This window comes from Chrysoperla carnea, chromosome 2 (assembly GCF_905475395.1).
Source record: "Chrysoperla carnea chromosome 2, inChrCarn1.1, whole genome shotgun sequence".
Classification (NCBI taxonomy): Eukaryota; Metazoa; Arthropoda; class Insecta; order Neuroptera; family Chrysopidae; genus Chrysoperla; species Chrysoperla carnea.
The window spans coordinates 56,069,588-56,092,659 of record NC_058338.1 but is presented as its reverse complement, the minus strand read 5'-3'; the positions used below and the strand labels follow the sequence as shown (position 1 = coordinate 56,092,659).

At 27.9% G+C, this 23,072-nt stretch overlaps 2 protein-coding genes across 3 annotated transcripts in view; one reads left to right on the top strand and one right to left on the bottom strand.

Moving 5' to 3' along the window:
• The window catches only part of LOC123293351, a 32,496-nt gene extending 11,230 nt beyond the window's left edge, over positions 1-21,266 (bottom strand). The window contains exons 1-5 of one of the 2 annotated variants that reach the window (XM_044874139.1): positions 21,171-21,266; positions 20,940-21,078; positions 15,437-15,519; positions 14,776-14,914; positions 4,209-4,512 (exon numbers count right to left, since the gene is read on the bottom strand). In XM_044874139.1, the coding sequence (XP_044730074.1) occupies positions 4,328-4,512; positions 14,776-14,914; positions 15,437-15,519; positions 20,940-21,078; positions 21,171-21,224 (600 nt within the window). In that variant the 5' untranslated portion in view covers positions 21,225-21,266 and the 3' untranslated portion in view covers positions 4,209-4,327. Of the gene's footprint in view, positions 1-4,208; positions 4,513-14,775; positions 14,915-15,436; positions 15,520-20,939; positions 21,079-21,170 lie in introns of those variants that run through there. The other variant, XM_044874140.1, reaches the window with a different exon arrangement.
• Positions 7,638-13,291, top strand: LOC123293350 (cytochrome P450 6k1-like). The gene is made up of 5 exons (XM_044874138.1): positions 7,638-7,644; positions 9,150-10,084; positions 11,396-11,617; positions 11,677-11,928; positions 13,070-13,291. The coding sequence occupies exons 1-5, from the start codon at positions 7,640-7,642 to the stop codon at positions 13,243-13,245; spliced, it is 1,590 nt and encodes a 529-aa protein (XP_044730073.1). The 5' UTR covers positions 7,638-7,639; the 3' UTR covers positions 13,246-13,291.
• Positions 21,267-23,072: the final 1,806 nt, after the last annotated feature.

The following is a 23,072-nucleotide window of genomic DNA, read 5'->3' as shown; positions in this document are numbered from 1 at the left end:
TCTTACCTTTTACGATCAAAATTGACTATTAATGGAACTGGAAAAGTCGATTCAATCTGATGTCAGAACATGATCAAACTCTGAAACTTTAGTTTAAGTTATTTTTGGTTTGGCTTACTATAAAACGAGCTATTAATTATCCATAATAGATTAAAATGTTTTATTCTGTATAAAATATATATCAAGGTAAACTAAGTTGAGTCCCAGGTTTGTAACGCTTAAAAATATTGATACGAACATTAGGTTGTCTATCCCCTGTCCGTCTGTACGTCCGTCAAGACGATATCTCAAAAACGAAAAGAGATTTCAAGTTGAATAGGGTGCTCAGGACATAAAAAGTGAGTTTGAGTGTCCTGATGTCGGTTTGCAGAATGTGCCTATCGTTAAAATTTGAAAATGTGCGAGAATATATGACAAGATCTAAAATACAAATCGATTGATAAACATGGAAGATATAAGCAATCAAATAATTTTTTCTACCTTTTTCTTGCAAAACAACTTTGGATATGCAGTCTCTATGGCAGTCGCAGGCTACGACGTCACTACATGCTATTTTCCTCTCTTTCTATTTGTACATTTAAATCCTTTATATTTTCTCCTTCATAGTTTTTAATGTTATCCAAAAATTTATTTCACACGATGTGCTCGACAACGAACGTCGATTGAGAAAATAAAAAAATTTATGACAAAGGTCTTTTAGATTGTGATTAATATAATTAGAAAAAAACGATAATTTACTATTCATGATAAGAAAAACAATCGAATGTACTCGGTTGTCTTACTTGATTTTTTTTGCTTTTCTGCTGTCTTCATAATAGGTTATTCCACTATTTTTGAAAAAGTACTTCAAAATGTTGATTTTGCTAATAAAAAGTCACCAAAAATTTATTTCGGACAAATACACACGCTTTCTTGCCAAAAACTTAAATTAAATTTTAAACCTTTTATAAACTGTCAAAAACGCGGGTATCGAATTTGATGACGTAATATGGGTATCACTATACGAAATAACACAAATAAGTTTGAAATTTTATTCATAGACATCTGATTATAATAAATATAAATACTTATTATCTATGTATATATTATACCCAGCTGTCTACACTGAACTAACTAATGGTCTATGACTCATACCGCTATGACACCACAGCAGGGCTTACCCGCGTTTTAGGTCACTTGATATACAGTTTAAAATTTACGATTTTTAATTTTAAAAGAATTATGTGTTTTTATGACTCGAAATCAGAATATTTAAGTATATTTTTACATAAATTTTAACTTTTTTTCAAATTTCATGATTTATTTTTGACTAACGATAATACCCTATTTATTCATAATACCATTATCTATATTTTAATTTTTTTTTAAGTATATATTTTTATCATTTATATAATTAGAAAAAAATCAGCCTAAGTCTAGAACACAAAACCTGTTTCATGTCCGCAAAACGAAACCTGTTGAATCAAAGAACGGAAAGTGAGACTTGGAATGAGTTAACCAAGGAATATAATAGTGGAACAATAATTTGTGCAAAATTTTAATTCGTCACCGACTTTGCGGGCACCATCTACTTGAATAAATGATCAATAACCAATATCTATACTAATATAAATAATAATAATAAAATGAACGATGAAAATAAGCAGTTTAAATACAAAAAAATATGATAAATTATAAAAAATAAATATTTTCATAATAATAATATTTTACATATGTCTTGTGCAATAATACGTATCGTATCGAGAGACAGACCGACAGACGATGAAGAAGCCATTTAGAATGTGGTTCATAATATATTATAAAGTAAGTAGTTTGAAAATAGCACATGTAAAAGTTTTTTAAAAAGTCAAAAGATCATCTCTTCAATATTAATGTATGAATAAAAATGTTTATCTATAAATCTTTATACAATGTTTGTCATAATAAAAGAAAAATATACAAATATTTACTGTTAGGGTAACAAAGAACCGAACTTATTTTATAAAACTGATCAAAGAGCGTAGACCCATTAAGTTTTTGATAATGGTAAGAGAACTGGCAACGTTATCAACTATTTATTTTCTAAGTATTAAGAAAAGTATTAACGAGTAAGTATCTTTGTTTCTTATTGAAATTAAAAAAGGATGAAATACATATTCCTGAAAAGGTTAATTCATGTTGGATGCGCGCTAGTAAAGCAATCGAATTCCGGTCTGAAATTATAATTGCATTCTATAACAAGCAGTTTCCCAAATATACAGAATGTTCGATTTACATCTAGGCATATAAATATCACGAGTATAACAGAATACTTGCGTTAAGCAATGCATCTAAGTGAGAGGTATATTTATACATGTGTTGAAGCTTCGATGTGAGTTGAGATAGTTGTAAGACGCTTGGAGAGTTTCTTAGTTAAATAGATGACCTACAACAGATAAGCCACGATACAAGGCACTTTTGCAAATTCATATAACACCTATAATACCTCTTACTTAGATGCACTGCTTAACGCATATACCTTGTCAAACTCGTGATATTTATATGCCTAAATTTAAATCGAACATACTGTATATACAAGTAGGTACTTAAAAAATGACAAAGGTTCATACAAACTTTCATCCCCTACCCTTTAAAGAATGAATTCTCATAAAAAGTGAATAAACTTTTGTTTTGAAGCATGAGCTGATATATATTTTTTTTAATTTCTAACTTCAAAATTGACCAAGTTTCATACAAAGTTTCAACCCTCATTTTCACTCCTTAAGGAATGAATTTCCAAAATTCCTTCTTCCTGTATACTTACGTCATTTAGGGAACATTTGTGCTAAATTTCATACCTCTAGACCCAGCGATTTCATCTGTGCGTTGATCTATCAATCAGCCAGTCAGTTTCTTCTTTTATATGTAGGTAGATTAGAAAACAAACTCATATTAGAATTAACAGCCGCACAAAATGGTTTTTTTTTTTTTTTTTTAGAATAATATATGACGCCATAAAAAATTTAATTTTTTTTTTCTAAATTATCTTAAAAGGTTTTTAAAATCAGCAATTTCTTAAGCATTTTCGGGAAGGCACACTATTAAAGACAGTTACTTAACGTAACTACCATCAAGTGGCAAATGTTTGTTCTTCGTTCCTACCAAAAAGATACGCAACTACACCCAAAAGAAAGAAATAATTATAATAATAATAACCATAATGTGACGGCATAATACCTGCTTTAATTTATGATCTTAGTAGTTAAACACGCAGTATAATCATAAATTTAAAAAAAATTCAAAATCCAGCCGTCTCAAAATCAACTTTTCTTTGACGTTGCCAGCTCTCATATAAAAAGAAAATCAATATATTCTTAATACGTACAGAATGATACAGATGGTTATTAAGAAGGAAAAGTTTTCTTAATTTAAATATTAATAATAAAAACGTATTTTAAATTCTCTTCATGGATCCTGTGGCTTCTATTTTCGAGATTAGCCGAGTTAACTCTATTTTGGAGTCCAGTCGATGAGATTGTGAGCTTATAATGTGGATTTGAGCTAACAAATAAATATAAAACTCTAACTAAATTTATATTAAACAAGTGAAAACAAACAATAGACTGAATTAATTGTTGAAATACCCGTATAGAAAGTGTTGAATGTCAGTGCCTGCCTGCATTATTTTTAATAAAATGAAAAATTTTTCAAACAAACTATCTCCTTTGGTTTTGAGTTAATGATTTTATGAACAATTTTATCAAAATTTTGTTTGTATTATCAATATTTCTAAGCGTTACATACTCGGGACATCATATTATAGAAGGTACAAAAATTTTTCAAACTGTAAAAGTAACTATACCAATCCGCGATTTTCGTTACAAAATCAGGAATAAAGAAAATACAATGTTCTTATAAAAAACAAATTTAGAAGGGAAATTTGCACAAAATTGAAATGTTTATAAAAGTTTTATAGTTTTGAAAAGAAAAATATATATACACCAATATAAAAATTAAAAGTTTTCTCTATTTATTTCAGATAGATTTATTTAAGAATTTTCATTAATACATATGTTTGTTAAAGAAACAATAGAATTAAAAAATATTTTCAGTTTCTCAAACTAATAAAAAATCATTACGAAAAATAAGTTTCACACTTAGCTAAAGAAATATTAGTAGAAATCACTGCTTTTGAAATGAACACATTATTTGTGTTATGCAAACAAAATTTATGTATTCGATATCCGAGTTTTATTAACAATGACCTCGAAAATTATAATTAAAAAAAAAAAATTAGAAATATTATTGTAATGAATAAAAAAACAATAACGAATATATCAGTCTTTTGAAAAAACAAAGAAATACGCATTCAAATCTCTTTATATGTTTGAAATTTGTAAGGTGATAAATGGAAATCAAGTTCCCATTCTGATTTATTGCAACGTGAATCCTTCAAGGTTTGTTCTTTTTCTTCATCGGTTAAAGAATATTTGTCGCTATTACGCCATTTATTTTGTGTATAAAATACAATAATCCAAAATCCAGTTGCAATCACTAAAAGAAATCAATAAAAAATTATTTTAAAAACAAGTGAAAACAAATAATTGACTGAATTAATTGTTGAAATACCATGTATAGACAGTTTTGATGACGCAATCGTTTGTTTTTTGACGTCATGAAAATAAAGAACGAAGAATATGATAACTGATATTCCCATATAATACATACTATAAAATTTGCACCTACTAAGCGCCCTCGTGGGTAAACAGTGATGTTTACAAAAAAATGTTTCAAACAAAAGTTCTTTATTAGGAAACATTTTTTACATTTAAACTTTAGTTCTATCTCTAACGGTTTACATGATGGGTCTACGGACCCAAGACCCAATGGACCTATGTTGCTCATTTACGAACTCGACCTCACTTTTAACGTCCTAGGCACGCTATAAATATTTCAGCTTGATATCTCTTTTCGTTTTTGAATTATCGTGCTTACGGATAGACGGACGCACAGACAACCGGAAATGGACTAATTAGGTGATTTTATGAACATCTATACCAAAATTTTGTTGGTTGCAAAAATAATTTTAAACGTTACTAACTTGGGACTAAACTTAATATACTATAATAATATATTTCATACATAAGTAAGTACCTACATGGTATAAGAATTTATAAAGGTTCAAATTTCAAAAAGGTATTGAATAAAAGTAATATTTTTCTTCTTCAATTCTCTTTGTTTTGTTCTTTCAAACAAAAAAGGTCGTTAATTTGCTCATTAGCTATTAGTTTTCGAATTTTTGTTAATTTCTGTACACAATTTCTGTAACCTTACAAACGATTTACTAGGGGAAAATCATATATTCTAGGCAAGCAAGGTTGGAAATAAAGGGAGCAGCAGATAATAAATATTAATAGAAATTAGTAGTATCTGCTCATTTTTCTGTAAATCTAAAATATGAGATATTTAATATTTTAGTGTTCTACTCCTTATAACAATTCAATATATTTAATTAAATATTACGATGCGATGACGTATAATTTATATTCTAAATTGTTATACTATTTGCAACTAAAAAAATTTGCTAAGGCAGTACTATTTTTGCGTGACGATATATCTTTTTAATATTATCTAGCAAAAACTATTAGTAGTAATAAACAAGTTAATTAGAAATAATGAAAATAATTATGACCTGGGGTGGAAACATAAAATATGAAACACGAAATATATTAATGGTAGATTAAAACCGTTGAAAATACTTTCACTCTCATTTCTGATGAAATTGAAAAATATATGTTTAAAATTTTGTAGGAGTTTTATCCCAGAATGTTAATTAAAACTATGGCATAAAAATGTTTATTTAAATTCATTCAACATTCTAAATGCATAAACCACGAAATAGTACAAGTAATAGAGGAAATAGTTAAAATATATCATAGAATTAATTGCTGTTACCTCGAATTCGTGAAAAATTTACAATTTTTTTTTAATTATAGTTTTCAAGTTATTGCCAAAAAACTGAATTTTTTATTCTTAAGGTAGTACTATCGGTAATAGACTTTGCATTCAGAATTTAATGAAGCTTGGCATAGTTGTTCATTATTATATCATAATTAACCAGTTAAATTTTTAGGGGCCTTCAGAAAACTGAAAGAAAGATATTTTAAAGATATTTTAACATTGATCCTTATGGGAAATCACAGATTTTATTTTATTTCACAAAACCGGACGTTCAGTTTTTCAGTTCTCTGGAGGCCCCTAAAAATTTAACTGGTTAATTATGATATAATAATGGACAACTATGCCAAGTTTCATTAAATTCTGAATGCAAAGTCTATTACCGATAGTACTACTAGTCAATTTTCCAAATTTTTAACGCATTTGTTAGTATACTATCAATTTAAACTAATCCTTCTTTCTCAATAACGTAACTTCGCACAAAACAGAAAAATAAATAAATATGTAATACATTAATTTACTAAATGTTTGAAACTTATCACTTCTCAAAAATTGGACGTGCGTTTTGAGACCAACTTATCGTGCCTTGGGCACGATCAATTAATGTTTCAAAAAAGTAACGACAACCATCGCCTATTTTATATTTAACAGGAAGGGGGAAACTTCCTTGTAATCTCTGTACTCGTGATATACTTTGTAAACAAAATTTAGCCATTCTCACCGATGCTCAAAAATGTATGGTTTATGAACAAGCGAACAATCTCAAAGGTAAAAGAAACATGGAAGTATAAATATTTTTCATCTTTTAGATCTTTAATTAATTATTATTCTTGAATTTATTTACTTGATTACATGGTAATGACGAATACATTCTATCTCAACATAGATAAATAAAGTTGGTTGGCATAAAAAACAGCATCCAAATAATTAAAATATGTATTTAGCCGCGACGTTTCGGAGTATTACATCCATCTTCAGGATATAAAATTAAGAATAATAATAAAAAAAAATTATATTTGTAATGAGGTAGATAATATTGACAATATATTAAATATTTATGTCATCCTGGCAAAATCCCAACATGTTTTCAATAACTACGTGTCGCCTTTTTATACAAGCGTGGAAATGTACATATTCTTCCCCCACGTGTTATCAATACATAGTATAAAACAAAGTCGCATACGTCTGTCTGTCCCTAATCCCTATCTATGCTTAGATCTTCAAAACTACGCAACGGATTTTGATGGATTTTTTTTCTAAGAGATAGAGTGATTCAAGAGGAAGATTTTTATGCATAATACATGCATAATATAGTAGAGAAACACTGATAATTTAAGAGGTTCAACGAAATTGTGAACAACACAAAATAATATTTGCATTTAAGCGGGTAATTCACAGCTAGTTCTTTTATGAAATGTTTAGTAGACCTTCATGACACTAGACAGAGGATATTCTAATTATTTTAAATAGGCAGATAATAAACACATAAAATATTAAGAAATCCTTACTCAGTATTTTTCAATAAAGTAATTATCAAGGGCAGTTAAAAAATTGTCAGACAAAGAAGACAACGAAAATTTCAACATTTTTTTACTGCACTTTTAACAGCATCATTCAGTATAAATTGTATCAAACGTTTTAATTTTAGTAATCTTGTGAACGCTTTGAAATAAAGTGTAATTTTTAATTTCTTATAATATTCATTTCGGAATATAGAAAATTAATGAGGTTGGTTTCTATTTTTTTAAAATTATTTGTTAGCCTATTTCATGTAATGAAATTTAAAATCATCAATCTTGCCATGAAAACGGGGCGGAAACGAATCAGTTCTTCTCCCAAAATTACTGAACAAATTTTTATTTTAGAATTTTTTTTTTTGGAAGGAACTTGGTTGGTCTCCCAGTTTTTATGAAAAGATTATTCAATTAATATTTCATTAGAATCGGATAATTTTTGTAAAATAATAGGCTTGCAAAACATAGCTTAAGTTGTTTTTAAATCGTAATGAAAATCAGATTTATAAATATACTTACTTTTATATGACTATCTATTTTTATATAACAATAAATCAAACCAAATTCAACCAAGGAACCTTTTTGAGCACATTTTACCAAAATTTCAAACAGATGTTACTCTGCGAAAAACATCAAATTTGGATCCTCAATGGCTCTTTTGAAAACTTGTACTTTCTTGTTTTGGAATCTCTTGCTAAAAAATTTGTATAACCCTTTGCCACTTTGCCCGGGGTGTTGAAATGACGAGAAATGAAATCTCTAAATTTTATATGAAGTTTAGAAGCGTACCAAAATTAAAAAAAAAATTTTACAACAGATTTGTTAAGACCACTTAAAGCTTGTTAATTTTTCGTAAATGAGCTATAAAAATTCCCGTACGGGCTTATGGACAAACATATTTGCTTTCCAAACAGAATTGACACTTGTGTATTTAAAAATCTGTATCTTTGAAATAATCATCGCACTGAAATTTTTGTATATCATATCATATCATATACAAAAATATAAACTGCCTTCTTTTAAGCCCTGTCATATTGGTTTTGCAAAAAATTTTATACTTAACTCCTCCACTTTTCGTTTTTAAAACATGTCAAAAAATAGAATTTTTACATATTTTAGGCATTTTTCACCTGGCAGTAATTTTATAAAAAAAGGAGTTATCTTAAAGATTATCATGCCCATTATAAAAACTTGTACTTTCTAGTTTTGAAATCTTTTGCTCAAAAATTTTTATCACCCCCGTCGCCTTGTACTAAGGGTCAAACTAGTTAGAAATGTAAAAGCGTACAAAAATTTTAAAATTATTTTTAATAAATTTTTTAATTAAGACCAATCGAAAATTTATTTTTCTTGAAAATAAAGTAAAAAGTTCCCGTACGAGGTTTTCGGACTAAGATATTCGCATTACAAGAATTGCGCTTGTTCCAAATTCGATGATACAGCTGTTTGAAATTTTGATAAAATTTGGTGAGGAAAAAAGTTTTCAAATCTCATAATATTATAAAACTGAACTCTCTCCAATATTCATGATAGTTGCCTTTGCAATTAGGACAGTTTTTTTCGTAAAAGGATTGCTTCACATTTTTTTTGGGTTTTAAAAAACTAAATTTCAGATTCTTCAATGTTGCATACAAAAAAATTATTTAAATAATTTGCTAAAATCAATTCCAAATTTCTATTTCTTTTTTTATATCAAAATTTCAATTATGATTTTTTTAGAATGAGGCTCATTACATCAAGTTTGTCTTTTGACTTATTAACACTTCTTCTCATTGGAATAATATTATTTTACAACTATTTAAAATCAAAATACAATTATTGGAAAGAACGAAATGTACCATATGAAGAACCGAATTTAATATTTGGTAATTTTTATGATGCTTTTACATTTAAACGACAAATAACATCATTTTTTCATGATCAATATCGAAAAACAAATGATAAAGTATTTGGTTTATATGTATTCCAACGTCCATTTTTATTATTACGTGATCCGGAATTAATAAAGCATGTATTGGTAAAAGATTTTAATAATTTTATACCGAGATCAAATTCTAAATCATCAAACGATCCAATTGGCAATAAAAATTTATTTTCTTTAAAAAATGTTCATCATTGGCGTTTTATGCGTTCAAAAATGTCACCTTTCTTTTCGTCTGGTAAAATGCGTAATGTATTTGGTTTATTGGATACAATTGGTGACCAATTAACGGAACATATCAAAAAGCACTTAAATGAAACAATTGATATAAAAGATGTGAGTCAAAAGTATACAATAGATGTAATTGTATCAGCAGCATATGGAATAGAAGCAAATTCATTTACAAATGAGAAAGCGGCATTTTCATCGATTGGAAAAGTTATATTTACATATTCATTAAAACGGAGTGTGGAATTAATTTCTTATTTTTTTGCACCTTTACTAGTGAAGTTATTTAATTTCAAATTCTTTGGTGATGAGGCAACACAATTTTTTCGTAGTGTTTTTTGGACTGCAATCAAGGAACGCGAATTAAATTACGTAAAACGACCAGATTTAATTGAGGCGTTAATTGCATTGAAAAATAAAGGAACATTAGAAGATAGTCCTGCAGTAGGTGATTTGGGTACTATGAATAACAGTAAAAAATTAAGTTCAAATAAAGATACGATTAGTAAGTTGATTTCTATTATATAAATAAAAAGGTTAGACCCGTGCTAACTAGACGCCATTAAAGCCATGGCCAACCTGTGGGTTACAGAGTATACGTAAAGGACAAGAAATTCGCAGGCTGCTGTGTTCTCCCTGTGATTGTATCTATCCTGTGATCGACAGGTTAACTATGCCTTTAATGCAGTCAAGGACTAAAAAACCCGCAAACTCGTACTAGCTTGCCGCCATTAAAGGCATGGCCAACCTGTAGGGTCACAGGATATACGTAAAGATAGAGTAGGGTCACAGGATATACGATCCACGAGTTGGCTATGCCTGTAATGGGGTCAAGTCAACACGGTTTGTGCACCTAATTTTTCGCTTACGCATCCAACCTACATCTCAAAAGCTCTTATTTTCACCTAATCCAAATTCAATATTTTTAAGTTTGGCTCGCCAATTTTAAGAATCTTAAAGAATATTTTATTCCTCGTTTCCAAAGATTTAACCTTTGACCGTTTTCAAAAGATAATCTCAAATCCAAAGGGGGAATTTTTTAATAGAAAGCAATCAATGTAACTGAACGCAAGCACTAAACTTAAAAGTAAAAGTTTGACTTGACCTGAAAATCTCGATTCAAAGCAACAACAAATGTTAGAAAGGTAATTTCATCAAACAGTATGAATTCTAAGGAATTTAAGGAACGAAAGAGAGGGAGCCGACCACTTGAGTGACACAATCATTTCCACAGAGCTTTTAGGTACATCGTTCAAATTTAGAATTTTTTTTTGTTTTAGAGGTAATCCTTTGCCGAACATTACCACGCTTTTAAATAGAACCCCCTGATCCTACAGGGCCAGCTTTATTTAGACTGTTCCCGCGATTTTAACTACACATTTTTTTCAGTATAGTAGTTTCAAAAGCCAGTTTATAATATAAAAAAAATTACCCGTTTTTCCATGATTAGTTCAGGAGGTTGTACTCCACAGTGGAACTGAGATGAAAACTTATCTAGGTTACTCATTTTTTTTTAATCGAATAACAAAACCTGCACAACTGAAAATTTTAAACTATTTTTAGAGCCCCGAGATAATTAAATATTTATTGAAGCCCAAAATATTTTAAAGGAACAAAACAATCTTATACGCCTCGGCATAGTTTTTATTTGTAACGCAACTCATCTTACGTTACCCCCAACTGTTGTTACTTATTATAACCCGAAACCTTGTTTGTTGCAATCAATTTAGATACGTTTATGTCCCATAAGCCAAACCCTCAACGTCACATAACCCCTTTGTTGATCGGGTAATAAACATGGTTTATATAATTACAGAATTGGAAGGCGATATTTTGGTGGCTCAGGCAGCTGTATTTTTCGCAGCTGGATTTGAAACCTCATCATTAGCTATATCTTTTACACTATATTTTCTGTCCTATAATCCAGAAATACAAATAAAATTGAGAAAAGAAATTCAAACAGTCATTGCACGGAACGGTGGTAAATTTACTTATGATTGCCTCCAAGATATGAAATTTTTGGAGGCATGTATCAAAGGTATTCGAAATAATAAAAATAATTGTAACTATTTTAAAACTTTTTTTATTCTGTTTTAGAAACATTACGAATGTACCCAACGTTGGGTTTTTTGGATCGAGAAGCAATAGATACATATACATTCCCAGGGACAAATATTACAATTGATAAAGGTACGGCCGTGGTGATTTCATTGGAAGGATTACATAGAGATTCACAATATTTTGAAAATCCTGATGTATATGATCCTGAACGTTTTAATGAAAATAATAAAATAAATATTGTACCATTCACCTTCATGCCGTTTGGTGAAGGGCCTCGTAATTGTATAGGTATGCAAACACATTTATTTGATATGCATAGTTAACTTAGATCTGGGTAAGTAGTATGCAAGGATTTTGATGTAAATGGGCATATTCTCTTCGAAATAAAATGGAGATTCTCCAGAGCACCCAAGCCAAATCTTGATGTGAAAAAATTAAAAATACACTCAAACGCACATTAATATAAAAAAAAGATATGAATGGAAAATAGTTTCAGGAAGTTTTCGAAAGTAAATACAACTTTCAAGACAGAAAAAGAAAAAATTCAATATCAAACAAAAGTGCCTGATGATATATTGAATCAAAATAAATTTTTAGAACCGATAGTACCAAAAATATTAAAATTTCCCTTTTTTCTGGGCCTGTATTCGAGATAATTAATTTAGTTTTTTTTTAGAGGATTTTTGTTCCAGTTAATTTTATTTTTCCACTCAAGACCTTCTCAGCATTAGAAGCATTTTTTTTTAATTTCTAGTTTTATATTTTCTTTAATCCACTTTTTCTGTAACTAATGGCTACATATTTTCATAGATAACATTTTTACATAACTTTGCTTTAAATAACTTACAAAGCGATTAAAATTCAACTACTTACGATTTAAAAAAAGAGAAAAAGACTGGTAAATCTAAATAAATTATCTTTTCTTCTAAATTTTACTCTCAGTTAAGCCCTTTACGTGGCAATTCCTCATAATTAAAAGTAATTGGTTATTTGGATGATATTTATTTTCCGAATTTTTTAACAAAATATGAAAAAAAACCGTAAGCGAGACGATAAAAACTAAAATCGGCCAAGAAATACGGATGATATAAGCATTTTAAAGACAGGCATTAAACAGAGAGATCCGATAAGAACAATCACGTCAGTGTGAATATCAGTCATATGCTATTGCATAGCTACTCCATGTTAAATTCTGCTTTGCTAGAATGAGATAAAAACAAAACTTTGATGGCTTTCATCTTAGTCGTTTATATAGTTATTCGAAAAAAAAAATTTCTCAGCTGTTTGTTACATGAATAAGTTTATATAAATAATATAATAAAGCAAAAAAAAATTATGCAAATACCCAATTATCTTTCAAAATGTGTTTTTACTACAGTGAAAACATATAATATTCATATTTTAGAATAAATAATTGATTATTTTGCAGGAGCTCGTTTTGGTAAAATATCAACGAAAATTGGATTAGTGCACATTTTAAAAGATTTTGAATTGGAAACAACTAAAAATCCTGAACCAGTGATAATTGACAAAAGAGCTGTTTTTCTATCACCTAAAGGAGGAATAAATTTAAAATTTCGTACTGGAACTGTTTACGTACAATAATATATTTGTGAAAAAATTCTTAATATACTTATAATTTATTATACCCTGCATTTATATTATTATACCCTGAAATATATACAAAGGTATACTAATTTTAGTCCCAAGTTTGTAACGCTTAAAACTATTGATGCTACGAAACAAATTTTGGTATAGATGTTCATAATAATAAATTTATTTAATCCATTTTTGTTTGTCCGTCCGCGCGTCTGTCCGCTCGTCATCACGATAACTCAAAAACGAAAGGCCTCCACAATTGTGTTGATTTTTAATCTTTTCTAATTTATTAAAAATAATGCAAGCACTAACATTCAACACTTCCTTTACAGGATTTATGTACAATAAACTCAGTCAATTGTATGTATTTATATATATATATATTTTTATATATTTATGTTATTATATGAATTTTTTAAAGTATATTTATATGCAAAGTTTGTATTTACAAAATTAATTCCCATTAAAAAATATTCGAAATTTTAAATTTGAATTAATGGAAATCGTCCTTGAAAATTAAGGTAGTACCAGCATGAAATCACTTTTCGACAGATTTGGCCGAATTTTTTTTCTCGGGTTTATAATAGCTTTATTTATGAATTCCTAAAATTTCATAATTTTTGACCGTTTAGATCGCGAGATATTTAAAGACAAAGTTCGCGATTTTGAGGGTCATGTCCCATTTAAAGCATGTAAAATGTCCGGTCTCTCCAACTATTTTTTATGATATTATTATATATTGAAGAAAAAGTAGAAAAAAATGTTTATACAATACAATTCTAAAAAAAAAATTTAGAAATTAATTTTCACTTTCGAGATATTAATTTTGACGTAAATTGATCGAAATTGGGACGTTGGCATAATTATTTCCCATTTTAAACGGTCAAAATTTCTGAAACTTTGGGAATTAATAGTAAGCATTATTAAATTCTTAAATTTAATTTTTCGTTAAATTCTGTCGAAAAAAAAATTGTACCATTGCTTTCACATAGAAACTGCAAATACCATGCTGGAACATCGTTAAGGTGATTAATTCCATTTTCTACGCATTCATTTCAATTAAAAATTTTAAAAAGGCTAAATAAGCTTTGTTCCTGCGATTAAATAAATATTATTTTAATATTTTTTTGTCAAAATTAACTTCAAAAATGATTTTCATCAAAATTTAAAACAAACAATTTCTTCATTTTTTCCTAAATGGTAACATTTTGATAAATAAAATCTGCCTTTAATTTTCTCGAAAATTTTGTTTTGGGCTAATTTAAACCTGACCAAAAAGAAGCCATTGATATTATGTTTCTGATTTCAAATCAATTAAAAAAAATATACAAATCGAAACTATTCTTGAGGGTTAAAAAATAGAAAAAAATTATAAATTTCCTACCATTAACTAAGCCAAATTTTTACCAGCGAAATAATTTACAGCATAACTGTAATTTTAAAATGATTGACTTATTCGTGAAATATTATTTTATGGGCATAATTTTAATATTTGCAAAATAATTTGAATTAAAAAAATACAGTATACAATCTTACCAATATAAGAAGAAGCCAAAAAAATTAGTTGCGGTTGATAATCATGATATTGGGTACAATGAATATACAAAGACACACATTGACATACAATTCCAGTCGACTGAGTAAAAATCCATGGAGAGGTATACCAAGAATTTTGCTGAAACAGGTATACATTAAATATAAAATCACTCAAAATTAATTCAAAACAACTTCTAAAATATAAGTAACAAAAGCTGATGTAGACACCATATCACTCAAATTGAATGAAAATTGATTGTTGTTAAATTGAAAATTTTCGGTATCATTACGTACTCAAAAGTACAAATAGACCTAATTCCATAATTTTATTATTTCTTATAGATAAAAGGAGTAGTGCATAACTGGATGTCAGTCCTACATCGAAAAATTAAATATTCCAAGACTATTGGTTTCATTATTTTTACTGGTTTTATCCAGTGAATATATATAATCATGTTTTTTGTGTGGCGTTAAATTGACGAAATCGTCGGTAAACTTGTCGTCGAACGTCGGAGTTTGCGCAATAAGCTACGGCTGTACAAGAGACAAAACATAAAAATACCCGTTCTGTAAACCATGGGGACAAGTTGACGATTTTCTCAATTTGACGCCACATAAAAAACAAAAGTAGTAGTGATACTAAAAAATGTTTTCTACTTACGGTTATTGAAGCTAATATTAAAAATAAATTTGCAATCGCATTTAAAACACCATACGCAAGTATTGATAATGGTAATTCTGTTCCTAAAAAAGAAATTAATTTAAATTTTGTAAAGATAATAAATATTTCATTTTGTAAATCAAAGTTTTCAATGGAATATTTTATATCCTAGTCAGTAGTCAACTTCTGTGTTTATTAAACAATTTTTAAAATTTTTGCATTAAACATGAAAAAAAAAACTTTGAATGCCTCACAACCTCCATGTTCATGAAGACAATACTACATACAAAAAAAAAAACAATAGGTATATATTATTTTTTTACTATCAACTAGCCGTGTTGTTTTTATATAATCAGCTAAGACCGCTCTCTCCGAAATAATGCATTGTAGAATAATTAATGTTGTATTATCCAGATCACTTAGGAAAATTCATTAAAGCTACGTAAATCCTGCATGATGAATTCCTCAATATATATAGGCTAGTGCGGAGCCTTGTCTTACTTGGTGTGAACTTGCCTTGATTGATGGGTTGGTAAATCTACTGGAATATCCGAACTAAAAACTCAACATCGACTTTTTTGTTCGAACACAATTTCTCTATAAATACATACATAATACAGTCTGTATATGGGCGTCTGTATATATAATTTTTAATGACCTCTTAAGACATATAAAGACAAAATATTATTAAATAATTTAAAAAAATTTTAGGTGTAAAATATTTATCTGAACTTTTATAAATATCAAAATATTTTAGCAATAAATAGATAAAATATATGGGGTGTTCACGTTTTAACATCCACCAAGAGCGAACCCTGTTACATTTTTTATTGTGAGCTGGACTTTTTGTATTAGCACATACCCATCGAACAGTCAGCAAACACTTAATTTTCACTTAATTTAATGTTAGCAAATAGTGGCTTTGAGAGTTATATCATCTTTTATATAGATAAAGTCAAATCGTTTCAACCGAATCTCACGTCTTCAAAATATCAATGGTCATAATATTTTGAACAGGGTTCAAGATACCCTTCTAGAGATGAGTTAAAATTTTAAGGACCGAAAATGAAAACAAAAAATTTTGTTGAAAACTGGATCCAAATCCTTGTGTATCTTTTAATCAGCAGGAATAACTGAAAAAATTGTTCCACAAAAATTCGAGTGCTGAATTTTAGCAGTTATAGTTGGATAAATTTACCGGATTTTTATAATATATTTGGATAAATTTTGAGAGAAGGCTAATTATTTTTAATAGGTTTTTTTCGTTGTAAAAAATACGGAAAAGGAGTTTTCCGAGTTCCGGAACGATCCGCACGACTTTCTGCATGCGATTTTTATGACAATCTCTGTGGTAACGTTTTCTTGAATATCTCTGCATCGACCTTGCTTGCTATCGAATTTTGAATATAGTAAAAAACCTCAAAATCTCAAGAAAACCGCAATAATCTCATATTTTCAAGTTGTGGCTTTCTTGAATCTTTTTAGAAATTTGATTCTTGCAATCGTTTCTGGGTGAGTATAATAATTTACTTATGTAGAAATCTATTGATTTGATCTTTAGGTAAGTAATACACTTATTATGCCTTTTATAGATTAGTTTTGAATGCATGTGCTAATATTTTTTAAACATCACTCTATATATTTCCATACTACTTGAAGTAAATGAAGATGTTAAAATTCAATTTGGGTTAACGACTTTGGGTTATCATAATTATTGATAATATTTTTATAGTAAAAACTATGGCATATATTTTTGTTAAAAACAAATATTATTTTGAATCATTTGACTTTTTTGAAGTGTAAATAAAATGATTGCTATAATTCTGTACAATTTATATTAAAATTTATAAAATTCATATTGTAAAAAAAACCAACACTATTTATGTTATTTTGAAAAGTAAGTACTAACAATAATTTTTTTTAAATTAAATTTTTTAGATATGTTAGTTTGAACAAAATTCCGAGAAATGTTAAGTAATCTTAAGAATTATCGAAAAATAAATCGATCCATTTAATATCATTCGGTCGTGAATTGTGAGTAACAATTTCAATTGTTGCTACGAATCTTGTTTTTAAGCAATTGTTGATTGATCCAGTATACTCAAATCCCTGGTAGAGTCGTCCGAAAACTTTACACACAACGGTTGTTGAATTTTCGATATTCGATGTATCAAATTTCATAGCTAAATTGCTACTGTAAATTGCAGCTTTAATAAACGCGTATGGGTCTGCACGTGCGTTTAATAAAAATTTCTTTATGATATCTTTGTTTATAGTTAAATTCTTAAAAAGTATTTGGAAAATGATGCGAAACTGTTAAGAGCGTGACTTCGCAAGGTTTCTTAAAGTAACTTACTAAATCAGCTGTTATGCATTTTCATTTACATTTTAGTCAAAATTTTCGGGTTTAGACAAATTTTAAATAAAAGTATAAAACAAATACATAATTTCGTATTTTGTAACAGATAAGTTCCTCTATAAAATTTAAAAGTAAACTTAAATTAAGTCGTATTTAATAAGGCAACGAGCGTATTTAAGGCTGTTATGTACAAATTTTAAACATTCTTTGATTGACGCTTTCACCATTTCAATGGGAGTGTATTTTTACCTGACTATAGAAGTTTTTTTTAATCCACTATAGGTACTTAGATTTGAAAAATGAAAACTGGGAAAATTAACTGAATTTTATAAAAATAAAATTACCCAGGGCAGGTAGAATATGAATATCTATAGCATATCTAAATTTCAAATCGATAAAGTAAAAGATATAATCGCAGTGCTTGAAATTCAATTTTAACTATAACCAATCTTATCTGGAAAACCGCTTTTCTTTATAAATTTGTTTTCCATTAATGAATATTTTAGAGAATTGTAAAGTTCAACTCTCCCCTAAACTTTTCAGAATCGATTTAGACTTAGTTCAAATTCATATTTTTTTAAAAATCAAGCATTTTATCCAAAATTGCCCTGGTGCTCGTACCTCAAGTATAAATTTTTCAAATTTTATTATTAAAAAAAAAAAATATTGATTATTTTTTTTACAAATTTTAACCTCCAAATTCGTTTCAGATTAGAAAACGAAGAAAATGAGAAGATTTCTGTACTGTATATATTTTAGTTATATTCTGACCCAATTATACGCAAACGCTGAACGTTACAACAATGGCAACAATAACGAAGAAAGTGTATGCGTCTTCAGTTTATATTCATTACAATGTAAAAATGCAACAAATAATCATTACGAACAAATCATTCAAAATGGTGTATCACACGAAATGAAAATAATCAAATGTAAACATTGTGAGCTAAATGTTTTAGAAGAATATATGTTTAGCAAAAATCCAAAATGGTCTTTAAATTTACAAAATATCGAAATCATCGATAATAAAAATCCATTAAAATTAATTGAAACACCATTTCGTGGTTTAAATAATTTAGAATGGTTAAAATTATATAATTCACAAATATCTGAGATAAATTCAAGTACCTTTGAAGGTATACCAAATTTAAAATATTTATTTTTACAAAATAATAATTTAACTATATTACCGGCACGTGTATTCTCTGATTGCGAATATTTAATAAAAATTAATTTAAATTTTAATCAAATACGAGTCATACATAAAAATGCATTTCGAAATTTACATGCGTTAAAAGAATTACTATTATCGGGTAACGATATTAAACGAATTAAAGATGGTACATTTAAACATTTAACACAGATACAGGCACTTGATTTATCATTAAATCCATTTTTAAAATTAAATTTTATCCAATTACATGATAATATTCCTTCGGCGGAAATTATTAAGTTACAAAATATACCGTGTAGTACGTTATTGGATGTATTGTTTAAGAATATACGGAATAATTATGATATTAAAACGTATGCGGAAAATTGTGATCAAGAAAGTTGTTTATTTGTGAAAATAATGAAGCGTCATTCGAAACAAAGTGTTATTATAAGCATTTTAAAAAACGTTGAACTAAATTCAATTTCTACAACTGAACGGATTGGTGATATTCCTTGTCGTCGATATAAAAATTCTTAGTTATGTTTGTTACTAAATGTTAAAACATAAAAATAGTTGTATCTAAATTTAATTTTCGTGCAAATGTTTTATTTGGACATTCCAAAAATATTATAAAACGGAATGTCCCAAAATAGACGTGGAAATTTAACATTTTACCGCGAAAATTTCTAAAGTAAGTGGGATCGAGATGCAGTTTTTTTTTCTATTAGGTTCTAGAAGGTATTTATAAACATACATATACCATAATTTTTTTGTACATATAACATAGTAAAAAATGTTTCGAAAATGAATTTTTTTGAAATTGTTTTAAATATCTTTACGTTTCATGACCTATTACAAGCTTTTTATATAATTAAAACAAAATTGAATTTTTTCAAAATTTTTTTTAAGTTCTGCTTTAAAATCAAGATGCCCAGGTCTCCAGGTACATCGAAGAATTTTTTTGACACCCAATTTGTGTTCAGCGACTCCAAAAACCCCTTTAGACCCATTTGGTACATTTATTAACTTGATAATTTTTTTTCAATTACCTAAAAAAGTGCAACACAAAAAATGCATTTTTTTAATGCACAAACGGGGAAAATTATTTCCCGATAATTTGCAATGTTCACAAAGTTTATAAATACCGAATCAATAGAACCGAATGCAAAAAATCGCATGTCGATTTATCTTACTTTAAAAATTTTCGCGGTTTTGATGTTTTTTGTGTTAAATTTCCTCGTCTAAAATGGTTTTTCGCCGATATATTCTTAAAACAGTGAAAATAAAATAAAGTTCTTCCTTGCAGTTATTTCATATTTCCATCCTCATAATAATATAGAATAATTTTTTACTTTAATTACTTTTCGGTTTAATGTAGGTTGAAAGTTCAAGTTTTAGTGAATGGTTTTCGAGATCACCTCCACAGTGTTCCAATTTAAAAATAAAAAAAAACTATCTCGGATAAGACAGAAAATACGTTCAAATAAACAAGGTTTCGTTATTTTCGGTTAAAATTACCTCGGCCTAAAATAAATAATTTTCATTAAAATTAAAAAAATTTTTGTTTTCATTTATTCCAAAGAGTGAAAATACATTTTAAAAATAAAAATTCTGTTAAGATATTTCCAGCATGATATTTGCACAGTTCCTATGCTAAAACTATGATAAAACCCATTTTTCGACAGAATTTTTTGACTGAATATAGGGCTTGCTATTCTTACCAAACTTTCCGAAATTTTGACCGTTTAAAACACGAGATATATACAAATGAAATAAACAAAATTTAAAAAACTCTCGGTAAATTTTTGGGATACGGAACCCTTACTCGCTCGAAAAGATCTAACAGACTCGGGATTTTTGGATTGTGTCAAAACTTAATGACATCAGCACACGTTACAAATGACCAAATGAAACATTTTTACTAAAAACTACCTAATTAACTTGAAAACAACTATTTTGTATCTGTCTATAATTTATGATACACTTACCTTTTGGTAAATTACGATTTTCAAATGGTACCAAATCACGCCATTCTAAGCCTAATAAAATTTTTGTTGTTGGTTGAACATTTTCTTGTAAATTTAAATCAGTTTTAGCTAACAGATTTATTAGTAATAATGATGTCACCTGAAAATTTTTATAACATTCTTTGTATTTAATACTTTTTTTAAATAAAATTTATATGTATATATTTTATAATATTAAATTTTGTTACTTACAACTCCAAAAATTCCTATAAATCGTGTTATTGTTGTAGAACTTAAAGAACACATTTTATATAAAATTTTAACAAATTTTTAAACAGTAGAACATTGCTTTGTTAATCAATACAAGAAATAAATATGAATGTTTTATAATAATTGTAGATATCGAAAATATTTATAAGAACAAGATTAAACATAAATATGCAGAAATTTGTTCAAACTTGTCAAGTATTATTATTTTTAGTAGGGTGAATAAAAAACAAATACAAATGACTTCGAGGAGAGTAAATTAAAATGTTAAGAATAATTTCAAGCTTCGATTTTTTTGAAACACATTTTAAACAGCATTCGCGATCAAAATCCTGGCCTATAATATATAATTATTGGTTACCCGCAATGTTAATTAAAATAAATTTGGCTGTCCCTTAAAATTACTTTAATAATTTGCTGATATCTCGAACTTTAGGGGCCATACCTTACCATACTATGCATTCCGAACCATGAAAACAATTTTCGAAGGTAATACTTCTCTCTTAAAGCGAATGGAAAAAATTTTTTGTGAGAAAATTGTTTTTTATTTTTATGCTCATTTTATATGAGAAAAAACACCCGAATGATGAAACACCTTGTAAAGGATTCTTTACTGTATATGATACCCTTGTCTAAAAAAAGATTGTTTTTAGAACTAAGCCCAAACTATCAGATTTCATACTTCCAGAAATTTCGATTGAAACCCAAATTATAAACGTATATACAAATTGTGAGGTTCTTTTAAGATCATTCTTTATAAAGATATTTTATTAAACACATTGGGGAATGTATAAATTCTGAGGCCGTGAGTCAATGGTAAATAAATCAGTAATGTAAATGTTCAGTGGAAAACTTTTATGTCTAACATCACCAAATCAATATTAACAATGTTATGGTTTATTAGATTCAAATAAAACATTTTTAATAAAAATATAAATTCATTTAATGCAGTTACTACACTAAACATAAGTCCTTTTTTGGGGGAAAAATCGACAATTGTTGTCATCATTGTAAATGGTTTGGGGGATATTAGTTTCGAATACCTAATTGTAGTATGTTATTTACCATTGTAATGTCAACTAGTAATAAAATCGCAATTTTTTTCCGATTCACGTGTGTATTGAATAAATGAGTCATCTATATTTATTAATTTGATTTTATGTATTAAAATATTGACCCGAGCGAACAGCTACATATGAATTATATATAATTCATGATTTTTAACTTCCTCGCGGTGATCTGATTCTAAAGTCAAATATATCGGTTTTTTAAAAACAACTATAATGTAGTTTTTTACTGAAAATTAATGTTTTGGGGCTTCTAAATTGTTCCCAAACGAAAAAGTCTCATACATTTGTTAAATATGCAAAATTTTCTTATGCCCTGCAATAGTGTTCCATTTTTGGAATAGTGCAAAATCAAGAAACAAATTTTAATTTGTCAAATTGAATAGAAAAATGAATAATCTTGCATATTTTGGGTAAAAATATTAAAAATATCCCAACGTGGAGCCGTCTGGTTTTTGAACCAAGATCTTCACTTAGGTATGCAACGAGAAGAAATATAAATCAGAACAGTAATATGACGGGTTTCCTCTAAACGGGCAGTTGAGTTATTATTGAAAAACAAAAAGCTATCTGAAACAAAACTGAAACTATAATGGCCATTACATTGCAAATCTTCAAAAAATTTGTAAAAAGTTGCACTTTTGTTTTTTTTGACACGAGTTTCTGTTTTGCTTTTGTTTGTCCGTTTAGTGGAAAATCGGCTTTAAAAAAGAAAAAATAAAACATTTTTTGTCAAATTATTAAAAAAAATTTGATATTGCAGCTTTCCTGCGTACGGAAATATCCGGGAACCATGACTCTCTTATAGGAAATAAAAAGA

Bases quoted from the DNA above. Each gene is read 5' to 3' on its own strand.
- LOC123293350 (XM_044874138.1), top strand. The intron at 11,618-11,676 runs GTATTCGAAATA...ATTCTGTTTTAG, and splicing joins TTTGGAGGCATGTATCAAAG to AAACATTACGAATGTACCCA. The intron at 11,929-13,069 runs GTATGCAAACAC...ATTATTTTGCAG, and splicing joins AGGGCCTCGTAATTGTATAG to GAGCTCGTTTTGGTAAAATA.